The 17,437-nt window shown below is 59.6% G+C and overlaps 1 protein-coding gene across 2 annotated transcripts in view; it reads left to right on the top strand.

Moving 5' to 3' along the window:
* The window catches only part of PSMC3IP (PSMC3 interacting protein), a 330,428-nt gene that overhangs the window by 10,457 nt on the left and 302,534 nt on the right, over window positions 1-17,437 (top strand). For both annotated transcript variants that reach the window (XM_077459441.1, XM_077459440.1), the window contains exon 2: window positions 4,872-4,972. In XM_077459441.1, the coding sequence (XP_077315567.1) occupies window positions 4,872-4,972 (101 nt within the window). The remainder of the gene's footprint in view (window positions 1-4,871; window positions 4,973-17,437) is intronic.

Below are 17,437 nucleotides of genomic sequence, written 5' to 3'. Positions count from 1 at the left end.
CTGTAGATATAGGAATTGGTGTAATTCTATAAGCCTCTGGACACTATTGCTCCTATATTTTGCTGCAAAGGCAGAACCTATAGTTTACAACACATATACCAGACATTAGGTAACTTGTGACTTCGGCGTCTGTGGGACCTATTTCCCCACTGGATCCCGCATTGCGGGTCCAGCCAGGAAATACCCCCCAAAGCCTTGCCCTCTAGGCAAGCATCCATCCACTCCATTCAGATTACCCAGGGCATCGGTTTTTACTCTTGTTCTGACTCCCAGACCTAAAAGATCAATTATAGCAAGTGAGTGATCCCCTGGGCAACCCGTGGGAGCAGTGACCTTTGGTTCTGGAGTTCGGGGCTCCAGGGGGGCAACAACCATCCATTCCCCATGTACCCCCGCCCTCCAGAGTTGCAAAAAGTCATCCCCCGAGCATTGCCCATCTCTAATCTAACCAAGTGTGCAGCATAACCCTGATACAGGTACATTACGAAACCATAAAACAATAAGGCGTGGTCCCACCCATCCTGAATCCATGCGCCATAGCATCAATAGACGCGAATATCTCGCTGTCTCCCAAAAGATAACAATATTCCCATGCGGGCAGGAAAAGGTATCCAGAACTTGCCGGCCAAAACAAAAACAAAAAATAAACAAAAAAGAGAACCTTCCAGCTTAGCCAAATGGCATCAGCATGTGATGAACCGGGAACAGTGCTTGTCCAAAGTACAGGGTATGCAGATTGGTAGGTCTTAACAAGCGCACAGTGGGGCAGCACTGCTGAGTCTGTTTTCCACTGTACCCTTGCATATTACTGACTGGTACGCATTGCCAATCATGAATACGTCCTACCTTATGTCCAGGGTACCTGAGACTCCCTTTAAGCCAGGGAACGTGCCCCTCCACTTGGACTGTTTAGGATCTGTGGCAAGGAGACCTTCCAGCACTTTATAGCCCCGTCCATTCCTATGATAGTTCAACATGGATCGGGGCCTGTAGGCAAGTCCCCCCCCTCCCTAGCCTGGGGGGGCTATGCTTGGGTTCCGGGTCCAGTGAAAGGTTGGGTTGCTGGACAACATAAACATAATCAATGCCTACTGTCCCCAACACAGAAAACAAAAAAAAAAAACAGAAAAAGGGGAAAAAATAAAGTGGTGGGAAAGTTGTAAATTGTAGAGCGGTGCTAGCACGGACCTCAATGTCTAGAAATTGGTCGCAGCAAACAGGGTAAGAACATAGGGATAGCAAAGGGTGAAGAATAGCAACGGGTGATGTATGTCTGCTCACCCACGCCATCAATCCGGTGTTAGCGGTCGGTTCTGTGGCGAACAGAAGACGGGGATACTCTAGGGTTCTCATCTGTTTCCATGTCTCCCCGAATCCTCGGCGGCGAGGTATTGGAGGATCTGCGCCTTCTCTGTCGTTGTTTTTGAGATCGTGGAGTAGCATCAGGTTGGGCCGGTATCCAGGGATCTGGTTGTATGAATGCACTGTACCAATCCGGGACTTCTACAAATGGGATGTCCAGGGTGTCACAGAAGGGTTGTAGGTCAGCCGGGGTCCTCAGGTGTGCTGTGTGGTTGCTTGCAAGCAGAAGGGAAACTTCCATCCATAAGGGATGTGTCTGTCACGCAGGGCCTGTAGTAATGGACGGAGATCCCTCCTATGTTGCAGCGTGACGCCAGATAGGTCCTGGAACAATTGAATACACGCCCCATCATGCTCCAAACGATCCTGGCTGCCTGGCAGGCGCAATATCTCCTCTTTTTGGGTAAAGTTCACCAGACAACACACTGCATCCCAAAGGGGGGTCGGTGTCTCTCCCCCTTGGTCTAAGAGCCCTATGACATCTCTCCATCTCCACGGGCGCATCAGGCGGCCTGCCCAGCAAGGTGTTAAAAATGGCCCAGATAGTAGTTTGCAATTGGGGTCCCTCCACAAACTCTGGAATGCCTCTGACACGTATATTATGTCTGTGACCCCTATTATCGAGGTCTTACAGATGTCTGTGCATGTCCATCAGTTGCTGTGTGTGAACACTGGCGACCCGCTGTACCTGGTGAATGGCTGCCCCATGCGTCATGGCTGCTGCCTCTACATGTTCCAGCCTGGAGGCCACAGCTTTAATGTCAGTTTTTAGGTCTGAAATGGCAGAGAGTGTGCTCTTTATGTCTGAGGCCACTAACTGAAGATCTGCTAGGCATAGCAAGGGGGAAGGCAGCATGTTGTGCATACCTGCCAATGTGGAGGCTCCAGGAGTGTCGGCGGCGGCAGCAGGGGAACTCCGATCCAAGGCCTGAGATGGGGCCTGCGTTTTTGCGTGTTGTGTGCGGAACATGGCCGGTATATTGCGGCTCAGCTGCGTGGATGTCTCCGAGGGGGACCGGGAGGTTGATGGGCTTCTCCCGGTCATTGTCGCTGATGTATGAGCGATGTGTCCCGCCGATGAGCTGTGCTAAGAGGGCCCTGGGCGGAGGAGCTATCAAACTAAGCGTCCATCTTCCTCTGGTGCTCAGCCACGCCCCTCTGCAAATGAAGGTGCAGAATTTTAAAATGGAATCCATCCATTCAGTGGTGCCATCTCTCCTTTTGGGGCAATTTCCTGGCCTCCATAGACACAAGATATGTACCTGCATATCCTAACCTGTGCAGGGCACCAGAGCTTCTTAAGCTTCGCTGTCGGAGCATACATTATCATTTTGTGGCGCTCCCCTTTGTTCTGGCATCCACTCCTCAGATTTTTACCAATGCACTGGCTCGAGTCCTAGCGTTGCTGAGATAGAAGGTGATTGCCGCTATAAACCCGACAAGGAGGCGGGAATATCTGGGTATCATCCTTGTCTCATCTCAGGCCAAAGTTTTCCTCCCATTGGACAAGCTTTGGAAGCTCCCATCAGCTATTGCTACTGTCCCGCAGGCAGAAGCATGCAGGTTCTAGGCCTCATGGTTTCCACCTCCGAGGCAGTTCGACACAAGGGGTTTGCAGAAGAAAATCCTCTCCAAATGGGACACGTCTCCATAATCATCTACAATCGGATTCTGCTGGCCCAGTGTGCAAGGGCTTCTCTCTGGTTTGGTGGTGCCAGTCTCCCTTGCTCTGGCACGGAAGCCCTTTCTTGGGCTGCTGTGGACGGTGGTCACTACAGACACAAGCCTGTTTGGCTGGGGAGGAGTCTGGGGGCTGAGGTCAGAGCTGCTGGAGACTGGAGGCATGTCTACTGATGAATGTTCTGGAGCTGTGACGATCAGTGTCTAGAGCAGTGCACAGATCTTCGTGGGTGCCTGGTCAGGATTCAGTTGGACAACCATCAGGGTAGCATGAACAATGGGGCAGTAGCACTGGAAGTTTCCAGAATCCTTCGGTGGTCAGAGCATCATGTACCGGCTATCTCCACCGTGTACTTTCCAGGCGTAGAAAGCTGGCAGGTGAATTCCCCGAGTCATCTGTTGTTAGATCAGGGGGAGTGGTCGCTACACCTGTAAAGTGTCTCTCCAACTCTGTCTACAGTGGGTATTCCTCCTCCTTCCTCCATGGCGGATGCCATGTTTTATAGTTGGCAGCTTTGTCTTGTGAGTCTCATTTGGTCTTACACAGGGATAAAATTGTTCTCTCTGTTCCATGTGTTTACTTTGCACCCTAATGAGGTTGCAGTGCACTCCTTAGATGTGATCAGAGCAGTTCATGTGTATCTGTCTGCCTGCAACGACTTCTTTCCAGAGGTTAGATTCTTTGTGATTCAGTAGCACCTGTCCCACCACCATTTCTCAGTGAATCGGGCAGATGGTGGTTCAGGCTTATGCCATTAAGGGTTGGTCTCCTCCCTTAACCCTGTATGGTGCACTCTACTACGGCAATTAGAGCTTCTTGTGTGTTCCGACATCGGGCACCTGTGTCTCAAATGTGCAAGGTTGTCTGTACGTACCTTTTCACTAATTTTACAAGGTTGATGTTTTTGCATCAACCTTGTAAATGGCTGTGAAATTTTGCAGCTGTTTTTTGTTTTGAGCTTCCTGTCCACTCATGGGGATGCCTTTTCGGGTGGACTGCCATTTTTATTATTTGTAGGTGGCTTTTCCATTCCCTCTGGGACATAGCTTTGGGATATCCCTGTGGTCAAGAATAAGGCTCCATGTACACTGGCTTAAAAAAATGGCAATTCCTTTGGGCAGAAAAAAAGTTCATAGAACAAATTATTATTTTATTTTTTTTTCTTCTGTCACTTACTGGCTTGCTTATAGCAGAGAGGGCTTATACAAGTTATGACTGCCTATAGGTGATGCTGTAATTTTTCCTGCCTAGTGTAGTTGGGTGCTTTAACCCTGTGCTCAAGAATGAAGAGAAGCTGTGTCCATTAGTGAACTCGGAGAAAGGGATTTTACTGTGAGTAACAAAAAAGATTGTTTTTGGCCAGTATTGGAAATCCCCACAGATTTTTACAGCTCAGCTTGCAGTGTGTAGCGCAAGGCATGAAAGTGCTCTGTCTGAGCAACTTGAAGGATGAAGCTGTCTGGGTCATTATGCGGTATGCAGATAAAGCTATATTGTGATCCATCTGGAGCCATGTGTTCAATATTAAAGAAAAAAGTGGAAAATACACAGGAGGATCAAAAACAGGGTTTATTAGGGCGGTGGGAAGAGTTTAGAGTCTATAATTGTGCTGCTAATATGGGGAACTTGATTACTAAGCTCTCCAGCCTAGAGTTCTGACAATGAAGTCTGAGGTTAGTAGGCAGTATATGCTTTACCATGCCAGCTACATAGATCACTTGTCTTTTTGTTGGCTTTAAACCCTCTATTAGTAAAATATTGTAATGACTACTAGTTTAGTTCATTTGCATACATCCTAATTTTTTGTATGTTTTTCTTGTTTTGGCAGCCATTGGTATAATTCTGAAATATCTCAATGGTCAGAATAGACCACACAGCACTCAGGATGTTTTCAGTAACCTGCAGAGAGAGCATGGCCTGGGCAAAACGGTGAGTAAACGTATGCTATAGCAGCCAGGAGTGTGTTTAAAGTTGTAGAGCAGGCAATGTGCTTTCATGTGGGAGTGATGTGGGTGGATTTTTTTTGCATATTACTCTTTAATTTTAGAACATGCAGAGAACACAATCCACAGATTGTGAAAATCAACCACCGGCTACATCAAAATTACTGGTGTACATAAAACAACAAAAGGAGAACAAAACAAAAACTATAACCCCACCTCCCCAGAGCAACAAAACTTTGCCTAGACAGATGCATTCATTGCTTGAACGTCCAGCCGGAGGTAGGCACATAGTGACACATTGGTATAGTTCTGACACCCTGCATAGCCCTCCCAGATAATGCCAGTACTGCAGTCCCCCCACATCCGGAGAAATGAAGATCCAATGAGAGAACCATTCCCCACTCCAAAATGATCGGTACATCAATTGTTAGTAAATCTATAATCATCAATTCCCCTTTACAGTTCCTGCCTTCTTACATTCTATATCAAGTATCAGTAGCTATAACCTTCCTTAAATGAATCTGATGCAGTGTCCATAGAAGACAAGCAACCCCCCCCCCCCCCCCCAAAAAAAAAAACCTTGTCAAATTTAGTCAATGTCCCTCTGCCCAGATAGGTAGCTTTATTTTAAAACAAAAATACCTTCCAGGACTCCAAAGTTGCATGATAGGATAAGCAGCTTTTTTGCATAGTACAGCAATAGGCTACGAAGAGCCCGTATTGCCCTGGTGGTGGCGGCCAGAGGTTCCAGCAGATGCAATACACACCTCAAGTGACATGGGAATCGAGGTAGAAGTGACTGACCTGATACAGTGTGCAATAGCTTGCCAGTAAGGTTTAACCTAAGGACAATCCCAAAATATGTGCATGAAATTTCCTAGAGGTGCTGAGCACCTCCAGCATAAAGATTGTTTCCAACAGGGGCAGACTGACCAGTCGGTCACTCAGACGCCACCCGAGGCCATTGGGGGCCCGGGCACAGCCACATGAGAGGTCACTTGAAGCGGCTGTATCACATGCCGTAATGCAGATAATACTGCTAATGGTGCGCTGCTCCCCGCCGGCCCCTCCTTCCCAGGTGCTTGTACGGTATGCGTTGGACATCACGTGACCTGGGACGGATGAGAAGAGTGAAAAAGCCGGTGGGGAGCAGCACGCCGTTGGAAGTATTGTTATCGGCGGTCACCGGTGAGTGAAGCTGACCAGGACCGCTACACGTGATGAGGGGGTACAGATGTATGGGCATCGGGTCCCCCCACCCCACTATGTCCCTGTGTGTGTCCCCCCTGTGTGTGCGTTCTGCCTCCAGTGCCCCCCCGTGTGTGCGTTCTCCCTCCAGTGCCCCCCGTGTGTGCGTTCTCCCTCCAGTGTCCCCCCGTGTGTGCGTTCTCCCTCCAGTGTCCCCCCCGTGTGTGCGTTCTCCCTCCAGTGTCCCCCCTGTGTGTGCGTTCTCCCTCCAGTGTCCCCCCTGTGTGTGCGTTCTCCCTCCAGTGTCCCCCCCCTGTGTGTGCGTTCTCCCTCCAGTGTCCCCCCCTGTGTGTGCGTTCTCCCTCCAGTGTCCCCCCTGTGTGTGCGTGCGTTCTCCCTCCAGTGTCCCCCCCCCCCTGTGTGTGCGTGCGTTCTCCCTCCAGTGTCCCCCCCCCCCTGTGTGTGCGTGCGTTCTCCCTCCAGTGTCCCCCCCTGTGTGTGCGTTTGTTCTCCCTCCAGTGTCCCCCCCCCCCTGTGTGTGCGTTTGTTCTCCCTCCAGTGTCCCCCCCCTGTGTGTGCGTTTGTTCTCCCTCCAGTGCCCCCCCCCCCCCCCTGTGTGTGCGTTTGTTCTCCCTCCAGTGTCCCCCCCTGTGTGTGCGTTTGTTCTCCCTCCAGTGTCCCCCCCATGTGTGTGCGTTGTCCCACTGTGTGTGCGTTCTCCCTCCAGTGTCCCCCCTGTGTGTGCGTTCTCCCTCCAGTGTCCCCCCCTGTGTATGCGTTCTCCCTCCAGTGTCCCCCCCTGTGTGTGTGTTCTCCCTCCAGTGTCCCCCCCCCTGTGTGTGTGTTCTCCCTCCAGTGCCCCCCCCTGTGTGTGCGTTCTCCCTCCAGTGTCCCCCCTGTGTGTGCGTTCTCCCTCCAGTGTCCCCTCTGTGTGTGCGTTTGTTCGCCCTCCAGTGTCCCCCCCCCCCCTGTGTGTGCGTTCTCCCTCCAGTGTCCCCCTGTGTGTGCGTTCTCCCTCCAGTGTCCCCCTGTGTGTGCGTTCTCCCTCCAGTGTCCCCCCTGTGTGTGCGTTCTCCCTCCAGTGTCCCCCCTGTGTGTGCGTTCTCCCTCCAGTGTCCCCCCTGCGTGTGCGTTCTCCCTCCAGTGTCCCCCCCCCCCCCTGCGTGTGCGTTCTCCCTCCAGTGTCCCCCCCCTGTGTGTGCGTGCGTTCTCCCTCCAGTGTCCCCCCCCCCTGTGTGTGCGTTTGTTCTCCCTCCAGTGTCCCCCCCCCTGTGTGTGCGTTTGTTCTCCCTCCAGTGTCCCCCCCCCCCCCTGTGTGTGCGTTTGTTCTCCCTCCAGTGTCCCCCCCTGTGTGTGCGTTGTCCCACTGTGTGTGCGTTCTCCCTCCAGTGTCCCCCCCTGTGTGTGCGTTCTCCCTCCAGTGTCCCCCCCTGTGTGTGCGTTCTCCCTCCAGTGTCCCCCCCTGTGTGTGCGTTCTCCCTCCAGTGCCCCCCCTGTGTGTGCGTTCTCCCTCCAGTGCCCCCCCTGTGTGTGCGTTCTCCCTCCAGTGCCCCCCCTGTGTGTGCGTTCTCCCTCCAGTGCCCCCCCTGTGTGTGTGTGTTCTCCCTCCAGTGTCCCCCCCTGTGTGTGTGTTCTCCCTCCAGTGTCCCCCCCTGTGTGTGCGTTCTCCCTCCAGTGCCCCCCCCCCCCTGTGTGTGCGTTCTCCCTCCAGTGTCCCCCCTGTGTGTGCGTTCTCCCTCCAGTGTCCCCTCTGTGTGTGCGTTTGTTCGCCCTCCAGTGTCCCCCCCCCCTGTGTGTGTGTTCTCCCTCCAGTGTCCCCCTGTGTGTGCGTTCTCCCTCCAGTGTCCCCCCCTGTGTGTGCGTTCTCCCTCCAGTGTCCCCCCCTGTGTGTGCGTTCTCCCTCCAGTGTCCCCCCCTGTGTGTGCGTTCTCCCTCCAGTGTCCCCCCCTGTGTGTGCGTTCTCCCTCCAGTGTCCCCCCCTGTGTGTGCGTTCTCCCTCCAGTGTCCCCCCCTGTGTGTGCGTTCTCCCTCCAGTGTCCCCCCCTGTGTGTGCGTTCTCCCTCCAGTGTCCCCCCTGCGTGTGCGTTCTCCCTCCAGTGTCCCCCCTGCGTGTGCGTTCTCCCTCCAGTGTCCCCCCCTGCGTGTGCGTTCTCCCTCCAGTGTCCCCCCCTGTGTGTGCGTTCTCCCTCCAGTGTCCCCCCCTGTGTGTGCGTTCTCCCTCCAGTGTCCCCCCCTGTGTGTGCGTTCTCCCTCCAGTGCCCCCCCCTGCGTGTGCGTTCTCCCTCCAGTGTCCCCCCTGCGTGTGCGTTCTCCCTCCAGTGTCCCCCCTGCGTGTGCGTTCTCCCTCCAGTGTCCCCTCTGTGTGTGCGTTCTCCCTCCAGTGTCCCCCCCCCCCCCCCCCCCTGTGTGTGCGTTCTCCCTCCAGTGTCCCCCTGTGTGTGCGTTCTCCCTCCAGTGTCCCCCCCTGTGTGTGCGTTCTCCCTCCAGTGTCCCCCCCCTGTGTGTGCGTTCTCCCTCCAGTGTCCCCCCCCTGTGTGTGCGTTCTCCCTCCAGTGTCCCCCCTGTGTGTGCGTTCTCCCTCCAGTGTCCCCCCCCCCCCCTGCGTGTGCGTTCTCCCTCCAGTGTCCCCCCCCTGTGTGTGCGTGCGTTCTCCCTCCAGTGTCCCCCCCTGTGTGTGCGTGCGTTCTCCCTCCAGTGTCCCCCCCCCTGTGTGTGCGTTTGTTCTCCCTCCAGTGCCCCCCCCCCTGTGTGTGCGTTTGTTCTCCCTCCAGTGCCCCCCCCCCCCTGTGTGTGTGTTCTCCCTCCAGTGTCCCCCCTGTGTGTGCGTTCTCCCTCCAGTGTCCCCCCCCCCTGCGTGTGCGTTCTCCTTCCAGTGCCCCCCCCCTGCGTGTGCGTTCTCCTTCCAGTGCCCCCCCCCCCCTGCGTGTGCGTTTGTTCTCCCTCCAGTGTCCCCCCCCCCCTGTGTGTGCGTTTGTTCTCCCTCCAGTCCCCCCCCCCCCTGTGTGTGTGTTCTCCCTCCAGTGCCCCCCCCTGTGTGTGTGTGTGTTCTCCCTCCAGTGCCCCCCCCCCCTGTGTGTGCGTTCTCCCTCCAGTGTCCCCCCTGTGTGTGCGTTCTCCCTCCAGTGTCCCCTCTGTGTGTGCGTTCTCCCTCCAGTGTCCCCTCTGTGTGTGCGTTTGTTCGCCCTCCAGTGTCCCCCCCCCCCCCCCTGTGTGTGCGTTCTCCCTCCAGTGTCCCCCTGTGTGTGCGTTCTCCCTCCAGTGTCCCCCCCTGTGTGTGCGTTCTCCCTCCAGTGTCCCCCTGTGTGTGCGTTCTCCCTCCAGTGTCCCCCCCTGTGTGTGCGTTCTCCCTCCAGTGTCCCCCCCTGTGTGTGCGTTCTCCCTCCAGTGTCCCCCCCTGTGTGTGCGTTCTCCCTCCAGTGTCCCCCCCTGTGTGTGCGTTCTCCCTCCAGTGTCCCCCCCTGTGTGTGCGTTCTCCCTCCAGTGTCCCCCCCTGTGTGTGCGTTCTCCCTCCAGTGTCCCCCCCTGTGTGTGCGTTCTCCCTCCAGTGTCCCCCCTGTGTGTGCGTTCTCCCTCCAGTGTCCCCCCTGCGTGTGCGTTCTCCCTCCAGTGTCCCCCCCTGCGTGTGCGTTCTCCCTCCAGTGTCCCCCCCCCTGTGTGTGCGTGCGTTCTCCCTCCAGTGTCCCCCCCCCCCCTGTGTGTGCGTGCGTTCTCCCTCCAGTGTCCCCCCCTGTGTGTGCGTGCGTTCTCCCTCCAGTGTCCCCCCCCCCGTGTGTGCGTGCGTTCTCCCTCCAGTGTCCCCCCCCCCCTGTGTGTGCGTTTGTTCTCCCTCCAGTGCCCCCCCCCTGTGTGTGCGTTTGTTCTCCCTCCAGTGCCCCCCCCCCCTGTGTGTGCGTTTGTTCTCCCTCCAGTGTCCCCCCCCCCCCTGTGTGTGTGTTCTCCCTCCAGTGCCCCCCCCTGTGTGTGAGTTCTCCCTCCAGTGCCCCCCCCCCCTGTGTGTGAGTTCTCCCTCCAGTGCCCCCCCCCCCCTGTGTGTGAGTTCTCCCTCCAGTGCCTCCCCCCCTGTGTGTGCGTTCTCCCTCCAGTGTCCCCCCCCCTGTGTGTTCTCCCTCCAGTGTCCCCCCCTGTGTGTGTGCGTTCTCCCTCCAGTGTCCCCCCGTGTGTGTGCGTTCTCCCTCCAGTGCCCCCCCCTGTGTGTGCGTTCTCCCTCCAGTGTCCCCCCCTGTGTGTGCGTTCTCCCTCCAGTGCCCCCCCCCCCTGTGTGTGCGTTCTCCCTCCAGTGTCCCCCCCTGTGTGTGTGTTCTCCCTCCAGTGTCCCCCCTGTGTGTGCGTTCTCCCTCCAGTGTCCCCCCCCCCCTGCGTGTGCGTTCTCCTTCCAGTGCCCCCCCCCCCTGCGTGTGCGTTCTCCTTCCAGTGCCCCCCCCCTGCGTGTGCGTTTGTTCTCCCTCCAGTGTCCCCCCCCTGTGTGTGCGTTTGTTCTCCCTCCAGTGCCCCCCCCCTGTGTGTGCGTTTGTTCTCCCTCCAGTCCCCCCCCCCTGTGTGTGTGTTCTCCCTCCAGTGTCCCCTCTGTGTGTGCGTTTGTTCGCCCTCCAGTGTCCCCCCCCCTGTGTGTGTGTTCTCCCTCCAGTGTCCCCCTGTGTGTGCGTTCTCCCTCCAGTGTCCCCCCCTGTGTGTGCGTTCTCCCTCCAGTGTCCCCCCTGTGTGTGCGTTCTCCCTCCAGTGTCCCCCCCTGTGTGTGCGTTCTCCCTCCAGTGTCCCCCCCTGTGTGTGCGTTCTCCCTCCAGTGTCCCCCCCTGTGTGTGCGTTCTCCCTCCAGTGTCCCCCCCTGCGTGTGCGTTCTCCCTCCAGTGTCCCCCCTGCGTGTGCGTTCTCCCTCCAGTGTCCCCCCCCTGCGTGTGCGTTCTCCCTCCAGTGTCCCCCCCCTGTGTGTGCGTGCGTTCTCCCTCCAGTGTCCCCCCCCTGTGTGTGCGTGCGTTCTCCCTCCAGTGTCCCCCCCCCCTGTGTGTGCGTGCGTTCTCCCTCCAGTGTCCCCCCCTGTGTGTGCGTGCGTTCTCCCTCCAGTGTCCCCCCCCCTGTGTGTGCGTGCGTTCTCCCTCCAGTGTCCCCCCCCCCCTGTGTGTGCGTTTGTTCTCCCTCCAGTGCCCCCCCCCCTGTGTGTGCGTTTGTTCTCCCTCCAGTGCCCCCCCCCCCTGTGTGTGCGTTTGTTCTCCCTCCAGTGTCCCCCCCCCCTGTGTGTGTGTTCTCCCTCCAGTGCCCCCCCCCCTGTGTGTGAGTTCTCCCTCCAGTGCCCCCCCCCCTGTGTGTGAGTTCTCCCTCCAGTGCCCCCCCCCTGTGTGTGAGTTCTCCCTCCAGTGCCTCCCCCCCTGTGTGTGCGTTCTCCCTCCAGTGTCCCCCCCCCCCCTGTGTGTTCTCCCTCCAGTGTCCCCCCCCTGTGTGTGTGCGTTCTCCCTCCAGTGTCCCCCCCTGTGTGTGTGCGTTCTCCCTCCAGTGTCCCCCCCCTGTGTGTGCGTTCTCCCTCCAGTGTCCCCCCCCCCCTGTGTGTGCGTTCTCCCTCCAGTGTCCCCCCCTGTGTGTGTGTTCTCCCTCCAGTGTCCCCCCTGTGTGTGCGTTCTCCCTCCAGTGTCCCCCCCCCCTGCGTGTGCGTTCTCCTTCCAGTGCCCCCCCCCCTGCGTGTGCGTTCTCCTTCCAGTGCCCCCCCCCCCTGCGTGTGCGTTTGTTCTCCCTCCAGTGTCCCCCCCCCTGTGTGTGCGTTTGTTCTCCCTCCAGTGCCCCCCCCCCCCCCTGTGTGTGCGTTTGTTCTCCCTCCAGTCCCCCCCCCTGTGTGTGTGTTCTCCCTCCAGTGCCCCCCCCTGTGTGTGTGTGTTCTCCCTCCAGTGCCCCCCCCCTGTGTGTGCGTTCTCCCTCCAGTGTCCCCTCTGTGTGTGCGTTTGTTCGCCCTCCAGTGTCCCCCCCCCCCCCCCTGTGTGTGCGTTCTCCCTCCAGTGTCCCCCTGTGTGTGCGTTCTCCCTCCAGTGTCCCCCTGTGTGTGCGTTCTCCCTCCAGTGTCCCCCCCTGTGTGTGCGTTCTCCCTCCAGTGTCCCCCCCCCTGTGTGTGCGTTCTCCCTCCAGTGTCCCCCCCCTGTGTGTGCGTTCTCCCTCCAGTGTCCCCCCCCTGTGTGTGCGTTCTCCCTCCAGTGTCCCCCCCTTGTGTGTGCGTTCTCCCTCCAGTGTCCCCCCCTGTGTGTGCGTTCTCCCTCCAGTGTCCCCCCCTGTGTGTGCGTTCTCCCTCCAGTGTCCCCCCTGCGTGTGCGTTCTCCCTCCAGTGTCCCCCCTGCGTGTGCGTTCTCCCTCCAGTGTCCCCCCCCTGCGTGTGCGTTCTCCCTCCAGTGTCCCCCCCCTGTGTGTGCGTGCGTTCTCCCTCCAGTGTCCCCCCCCCCCTGTGTGTGCGTGCGTTCTCCCTCCAGTGTCCCCCCCTGTGTGTGCGTGCGTTCTCCCTCCAGTGTCCCCCCCCTGTGTGTGCGTTTGTTCTCCCTCCAGTGTCCCCCCCCCCCTGTGTGTGCGTTTGTTCTCCCTCCAGTGTCCCCCCCTGTGTGTGCGTTGTCCCACTGTGTGTGCGTTCTCCCTCCAGTGTCCCCCCCTGTGTGTGCGTTCTCCCTCCAGTGTCCCCCCCTGTGTGTGCGTTCTCCCTCCAGTGTCCCCCCCCTGTGTGTGCGTTCTCCCTCCAGTGTCCCCCCCTGTGTGTGCGTTCTCCCTCCAGTGCCCCCCCCCCTGTGTGTGCGTTCTCCCTCCAGTGTCCCCCCTGTGTGTGTGTTCTCCCTCCAGTGTCCCCTCTGTGTGTGCGTTTGTTCGCCCTCCAGTGTCCCCCCCCCCCCTGTGTGTGCGTTCTCCCTCCAGTGTCCCCCTGTGTGTGCGTTCTCCCTCCAGTGTCCCCCCCTGTGTGTGCGTTCTCCCTCCAGTGTCCCCCCCTGTGTGTGTGTGTTCTCCCTCCAGTGTCCCCCCCTGTGTGTGCGTTCTCCCTCCAGTGCCCCCCCCCCCCCTGTGTGTGCGTTCTCCCTCCAGTGTCCCCCCTGTGTGTGCGTTCTCCCTCCAGTGTCCCCTCTGTGTGTGCGTTTGTTCGCCCTCCAGTGTCCCCCCCCCCTGTGTGTGCGTTCTCCCTCCAGTGTCCCCCTGTGTGTGCGTTCTCCCTCCAGTGTCCCCCCCTGTGTGTGCGTTCTCCCTCCAGTGTCCCCCCCTGTGTGTGCGTTCTCCCTCCAGTGTCCCCCCCTGTGTGTGCGTTCTCCCTCCAGTGTCCCCCCCTGTGTGTGCGTTCTCCCTCCAGTGTCCCCCCCTGTGTGTGTGTTCTCCCTCCAGTGTCCCCCCTGTGTATGCGTTCTCCCTCCAGTGTCCCCCCCCCCTGCGTGTGCGTTCTCCCTCCAGTGTCCCCCCCTGTGTGTGCGTGCGTTCTCCCTCCAGTGTCCCCCCCCCCCTGTGTGTGCGTTTGTTCTCCCTCCAGTGTCCCCCCCCCCTGTGTGTGCGTTTGTTCTCCCTCCAGTGTCCCCCCCCCCCTGTGTGTGCGTTTGTTCTCCCTCCAGTGTCCCCCCCCCCTGTGTGTGCGTTTGTTCTCCCTCCAGTGCCCCCCCCCCCCCCTGTGTGTGCGTTTGTTCTCCCTCCAGTGTCCCCCCCCCCCCTGTGTGTGTGTTCTCCCTCCAGTGCCCCCCCTGTGTGTGAGTTCTCCCTCCAGTGCCTCCCCCCCTGTGTGTGCGTTCTCCCTCCAGTGTCCCCCCCCCCTGTGTGTGCGTTCTCCTTCCAGTGCCCCCCCCTGTGTGTTCTCCCTCCAGTGTCCCCCCCTGTGTGTGTGCGTTCTCCCTCCAGTGTCCCCCCCTGTGTGTGCGTTCTCCCTCCAGTGTCCCCCCCTGTGTGTGCGTTCTCCCTCCAGTGTCCCCCCCTGTGTGTGCGTTCTCCCTCCAGTGTCCCCCCCCTGTGTGTGTGTTCTCCCTCCAGTGTCCCCCCTGTGTGTGCGTTCTCCCTCCAGTGTCCCCCCCCCCTGCGTGTGCGTTCTCCTTCCAGTGCCCCCCCCCTGCGTGTGCGTTTGTTCTCCCTCCAGTGCCCCCCCCCCTGTGTGTGCGTTTGTTCTCCCTCCAGTCCCCCCCCCCCCTGTGTGTGTGTTCTCCCTCCAGTGTCCCCCCCTGTGTGTGAGTTCTCCCAGTGCCCCCCCCCCCCTGTGTGTGAGTTCTCCCTCCAGTGCCTCCCCCCCTGTGTGTGCGTTCTCCTTCCAGTGCCCCCCCCCCCCTGTGCGTTCTCCCTCCAGTGTCCCCCCCTGTGTGTCTGCGTTCTCCCTCCAGTGTCCCCCCCTGTGTGTGTGTGTTCTCCCTCCAGTGTCCCCCCCCCCCCCCTGTGTGTGCGTTCTCCCTCCAGTGTCCCCCCCCCCCCCCCCTGCGTGTGCGTTCTCCTTCCAGTGCCCCCCCCCCCCCTGCGTGTGCGTTTGTTCTCCCTCCAGTGCCCCCCCCCCCCCTGTGTGTGCGTTTGTTCTCCCTCCAGTCCCCCCCCCCTGTGTGTGTGTTCTCCCTCCAGTGTCCCCCCCTGTGTGTGAGTTCTCCCAGTGCCCCCCCCCCCCCTGTGTGTGAGTTCTCCCTCCAGTGCCTCCCCCCCTGTGTGTGCGTTCTCCTTCCAGTGCCCCCCCCCCCCTGTGTGTTCTCCCTCCAGTGTCCCCCCCTGTGTGTGTGCGTTCTCCCTCCAGTGTCCCCCCCTGTGTGTGTTCTCCCTCCAGTGCCCCTCCCTGTGTGTGCGTTGTCCCTCCAGTGCCCCCCCTGTGTGTGCGTTGTCCCTCCAGTGCCCCCCCTGTGTGTGCGTTGTCCCTCCAGTGCCCCCCCTGTGTGTGCGTTGTCCCTCCAGTGCCCCCCCTGTGTGTGCGTTGTCCCTCCAGTGTCCCCCCTGTGTGTGCGTTCTCCCTCCAGTGTCCCCCCCTGTGTGTGCGTTCTCCCTCCAGTGTCCCCTCTGTGTGTGCGTTCTCCCTCCAGTGTCCCCTCTGTGTGTGCGTTCGTTCTCCCTCCAGTGCCCCCCCCCCCCTGTGCGTGCGTTCTCCCTCCAGTGTCCCCCCCCCCTGTGTGTGCGTTTGTTCTCCCTCCAGTGCCCCCCCCCCCTGTGTGTGCGTTCTCCCTCCAGTGCCCCCCCCCCCTGTGTGTGCATTGTCCCTCCAGTGTCCCACTGTGTGGTGTTCTCCCTCCAGTGTCCCCCCTGTGTGTGCGTTCTCCCTCCAGTGTCCCCCCTGTGTGTGCGCTTGTTCTCCCTCCAGTGTCCTCCCTGTGTGTGCGTTCTCCCTCCAGTGTCCCCCCTGTGTGTGCGTTCTCCCTCCAGTGTCCCCCCTGTGTGTGCGTTCTCCCTCCAGTGTCCCCCCTGTGTGTGCGTTCTCCCTCCAGTGTCCCCCCCTGTGTGTGCGTTCTCCCTCCAGTGTCCCCCCCTGTGTGTGCGTTCTCCCTCCAGTGTCCCCCCCTGTGTGTGCGTTCGTTCTCCCTCCAGTGTCCCCCCCTGTGTGTGCGTTCGTTCTCCCTCCAGTCTCCCCCCCTGTGCGTGCGTTCGTTCTCCCTCCAGTGTCCCCCCCTGTGCGTGCGTTCTCCCTCCAGTGTCCCCCCCTGTGTGTGCGCTTGTTCTCCCTCCAGTGCCCCCCCCCCCCTGTGTGTGCGCTTGTTCTCCCTCCAGTGTCCCCCCCTGTGTGTGCGTTTGTTCTCCCTCCAGTGTCCCCCCCTGTGTGTGCGTTTGTTCTCCCTCCAGTGTCCCCCCCTGTGTGTGCGTTTGTTCTCCCTCCAGTGTCCCCCCCCCTGTGTGTGTGCGTTCTCCCTCCAGTGTCCCCCCCCTGTGTGTGTTTGTTCTCCCTCCAGTGTCCCCACTGTGTGGTGTTCTCCCTCCAGTGTCCCCACTGTGTGGTGTTCTCCCTCCAGTGTCCCCACTGTGTGGTGTTCTCCCTCCAGTGTGCCCACTGTGTGGTGTTCTCCCTCCAGTGTGCCCACTGTGTGGTGTTCTCCCTCCAGTGTCTCCCCCCCCCCTGTGTGGTGTTCTCCCTCCAGTGTCCCCCCCCCCCCTCCAGTGTCCCCGTGTGCCCTCCCCCCGTGCCCGCCATTACTCTCCCCCTGTGTGCTTCCCCCCCCCCCCCCAGTGTCCCCGTGTGCTCCCCGTGCCCGCCATTACGCTCCCCCATCTCCCCCTGTGTGCTCTCCCCCCCAGTCTCCCCCTGTGTGCTGTCTCCCCCCGTTTGCTCCCCCACAGGCTCCCCCTGTGTGCGCTCCCCCCCCAGTGTCCCCCTGTGTGCTCCCCCCACAGGCTCCCCCTGTGTGCTCCCCCCACAGGCTCCCCCTGTGTGCTCCCCCCACAGGCTCCCCCTGTGTGCTCCCCCACAGGCTCCCCCTGTGTGCTCCCCCTGTGTGCTCCCCCCACAGGCTCCCCCTGTGTGCTCCCCCCACAGGCTCCCCCTGTGTGCTCTCTCTCCCCCCAGTGCCCCCCTGTGTGCTCTCTCTCCCCCCAGTGCCCCCCTGTGTGCTCTCTCTCTCCCCCCAGTGCCCCCGTGTGCTCTCTCTCCCCCCAGTGCCCCCCTGTGTGCTCTCTCCTCCCCCCAGTGCCCCCCTGTGTGCTCCCCCCCTCCCAGTGTCCCCCCCTCCCAGTGTCCCCCATGTGTGCTCGCCCCCCACTAGTGTCCCCCTGTGTGCTCGTCCTCCCTTGGTCCCCCCCTCACCAGTGCCCCCCCCTGTGTGCTCCCCCCAGTGTCCCCCTGTGTGCTCCCCCAGTGCCTGCCATTGTGCTCCCCCCAGTGTTCCCCATTACGCTCCCCCTGTGTGCTGTCTCCCCCTGTGTGCCGTCTCCCCTTGTGTGCTTTCTCCCCCCCCCCCCCACACACAGTGTCCCCCTGTGTGTTCTCCCTCCCCCTGTGTCTCCCTGTGCAGGTGTGACTTGAGTGTTTAGGGCCAAGGGGTCCCCCATGATCTTCTATTGCCCGGGTGCCCCATGAGTTGTCTGTCCGCCCCTGGTTTCCAATTATCTTAGTCTAGCTGGGGTGAGAGAAATTCTATGTAGGAATTTATAGTGGATCAGTCTGTCTCTAGTTGAAACTAGGTACTGAAATGCAGTCCCCCACATGTCATCCCTGTCAAAGGCCAGGGCTACAGCTTCCCATATTTAGTCCAGATTATCGGGTCCGGATAATCAAAAAAGTGTGGTAAATCAGGATTTTTCCACAGAGGGAGCCTGGGGGAAAACCTGCTTGGGCTAGACTGCTTCATTCCCTGAGTTATGGTCCATGCCTAATCACCGAGCGCATAGA

The sequence above is a fragment of the Lithobates pipiens genome, unplaced genomic scaffold (genome assembly GCF_037356315.1).
Source record: "Lithobates pipiens isolate NorthernLeopardFrog02 unplaced genomic scaffold, aLitPip1_a1.2 Scaffold_28, whole genome shotgun sequence".
NCBI lineage: Eukaryota > Metazoa > Chordata > Amphibia > Anura > Ranidae > Lithobates > Lithobates pipiens.
Note: the sequence above shows the minus strand (reverse complement) of the source record. Positions and strands in the feature narration are given on the sequence as shown.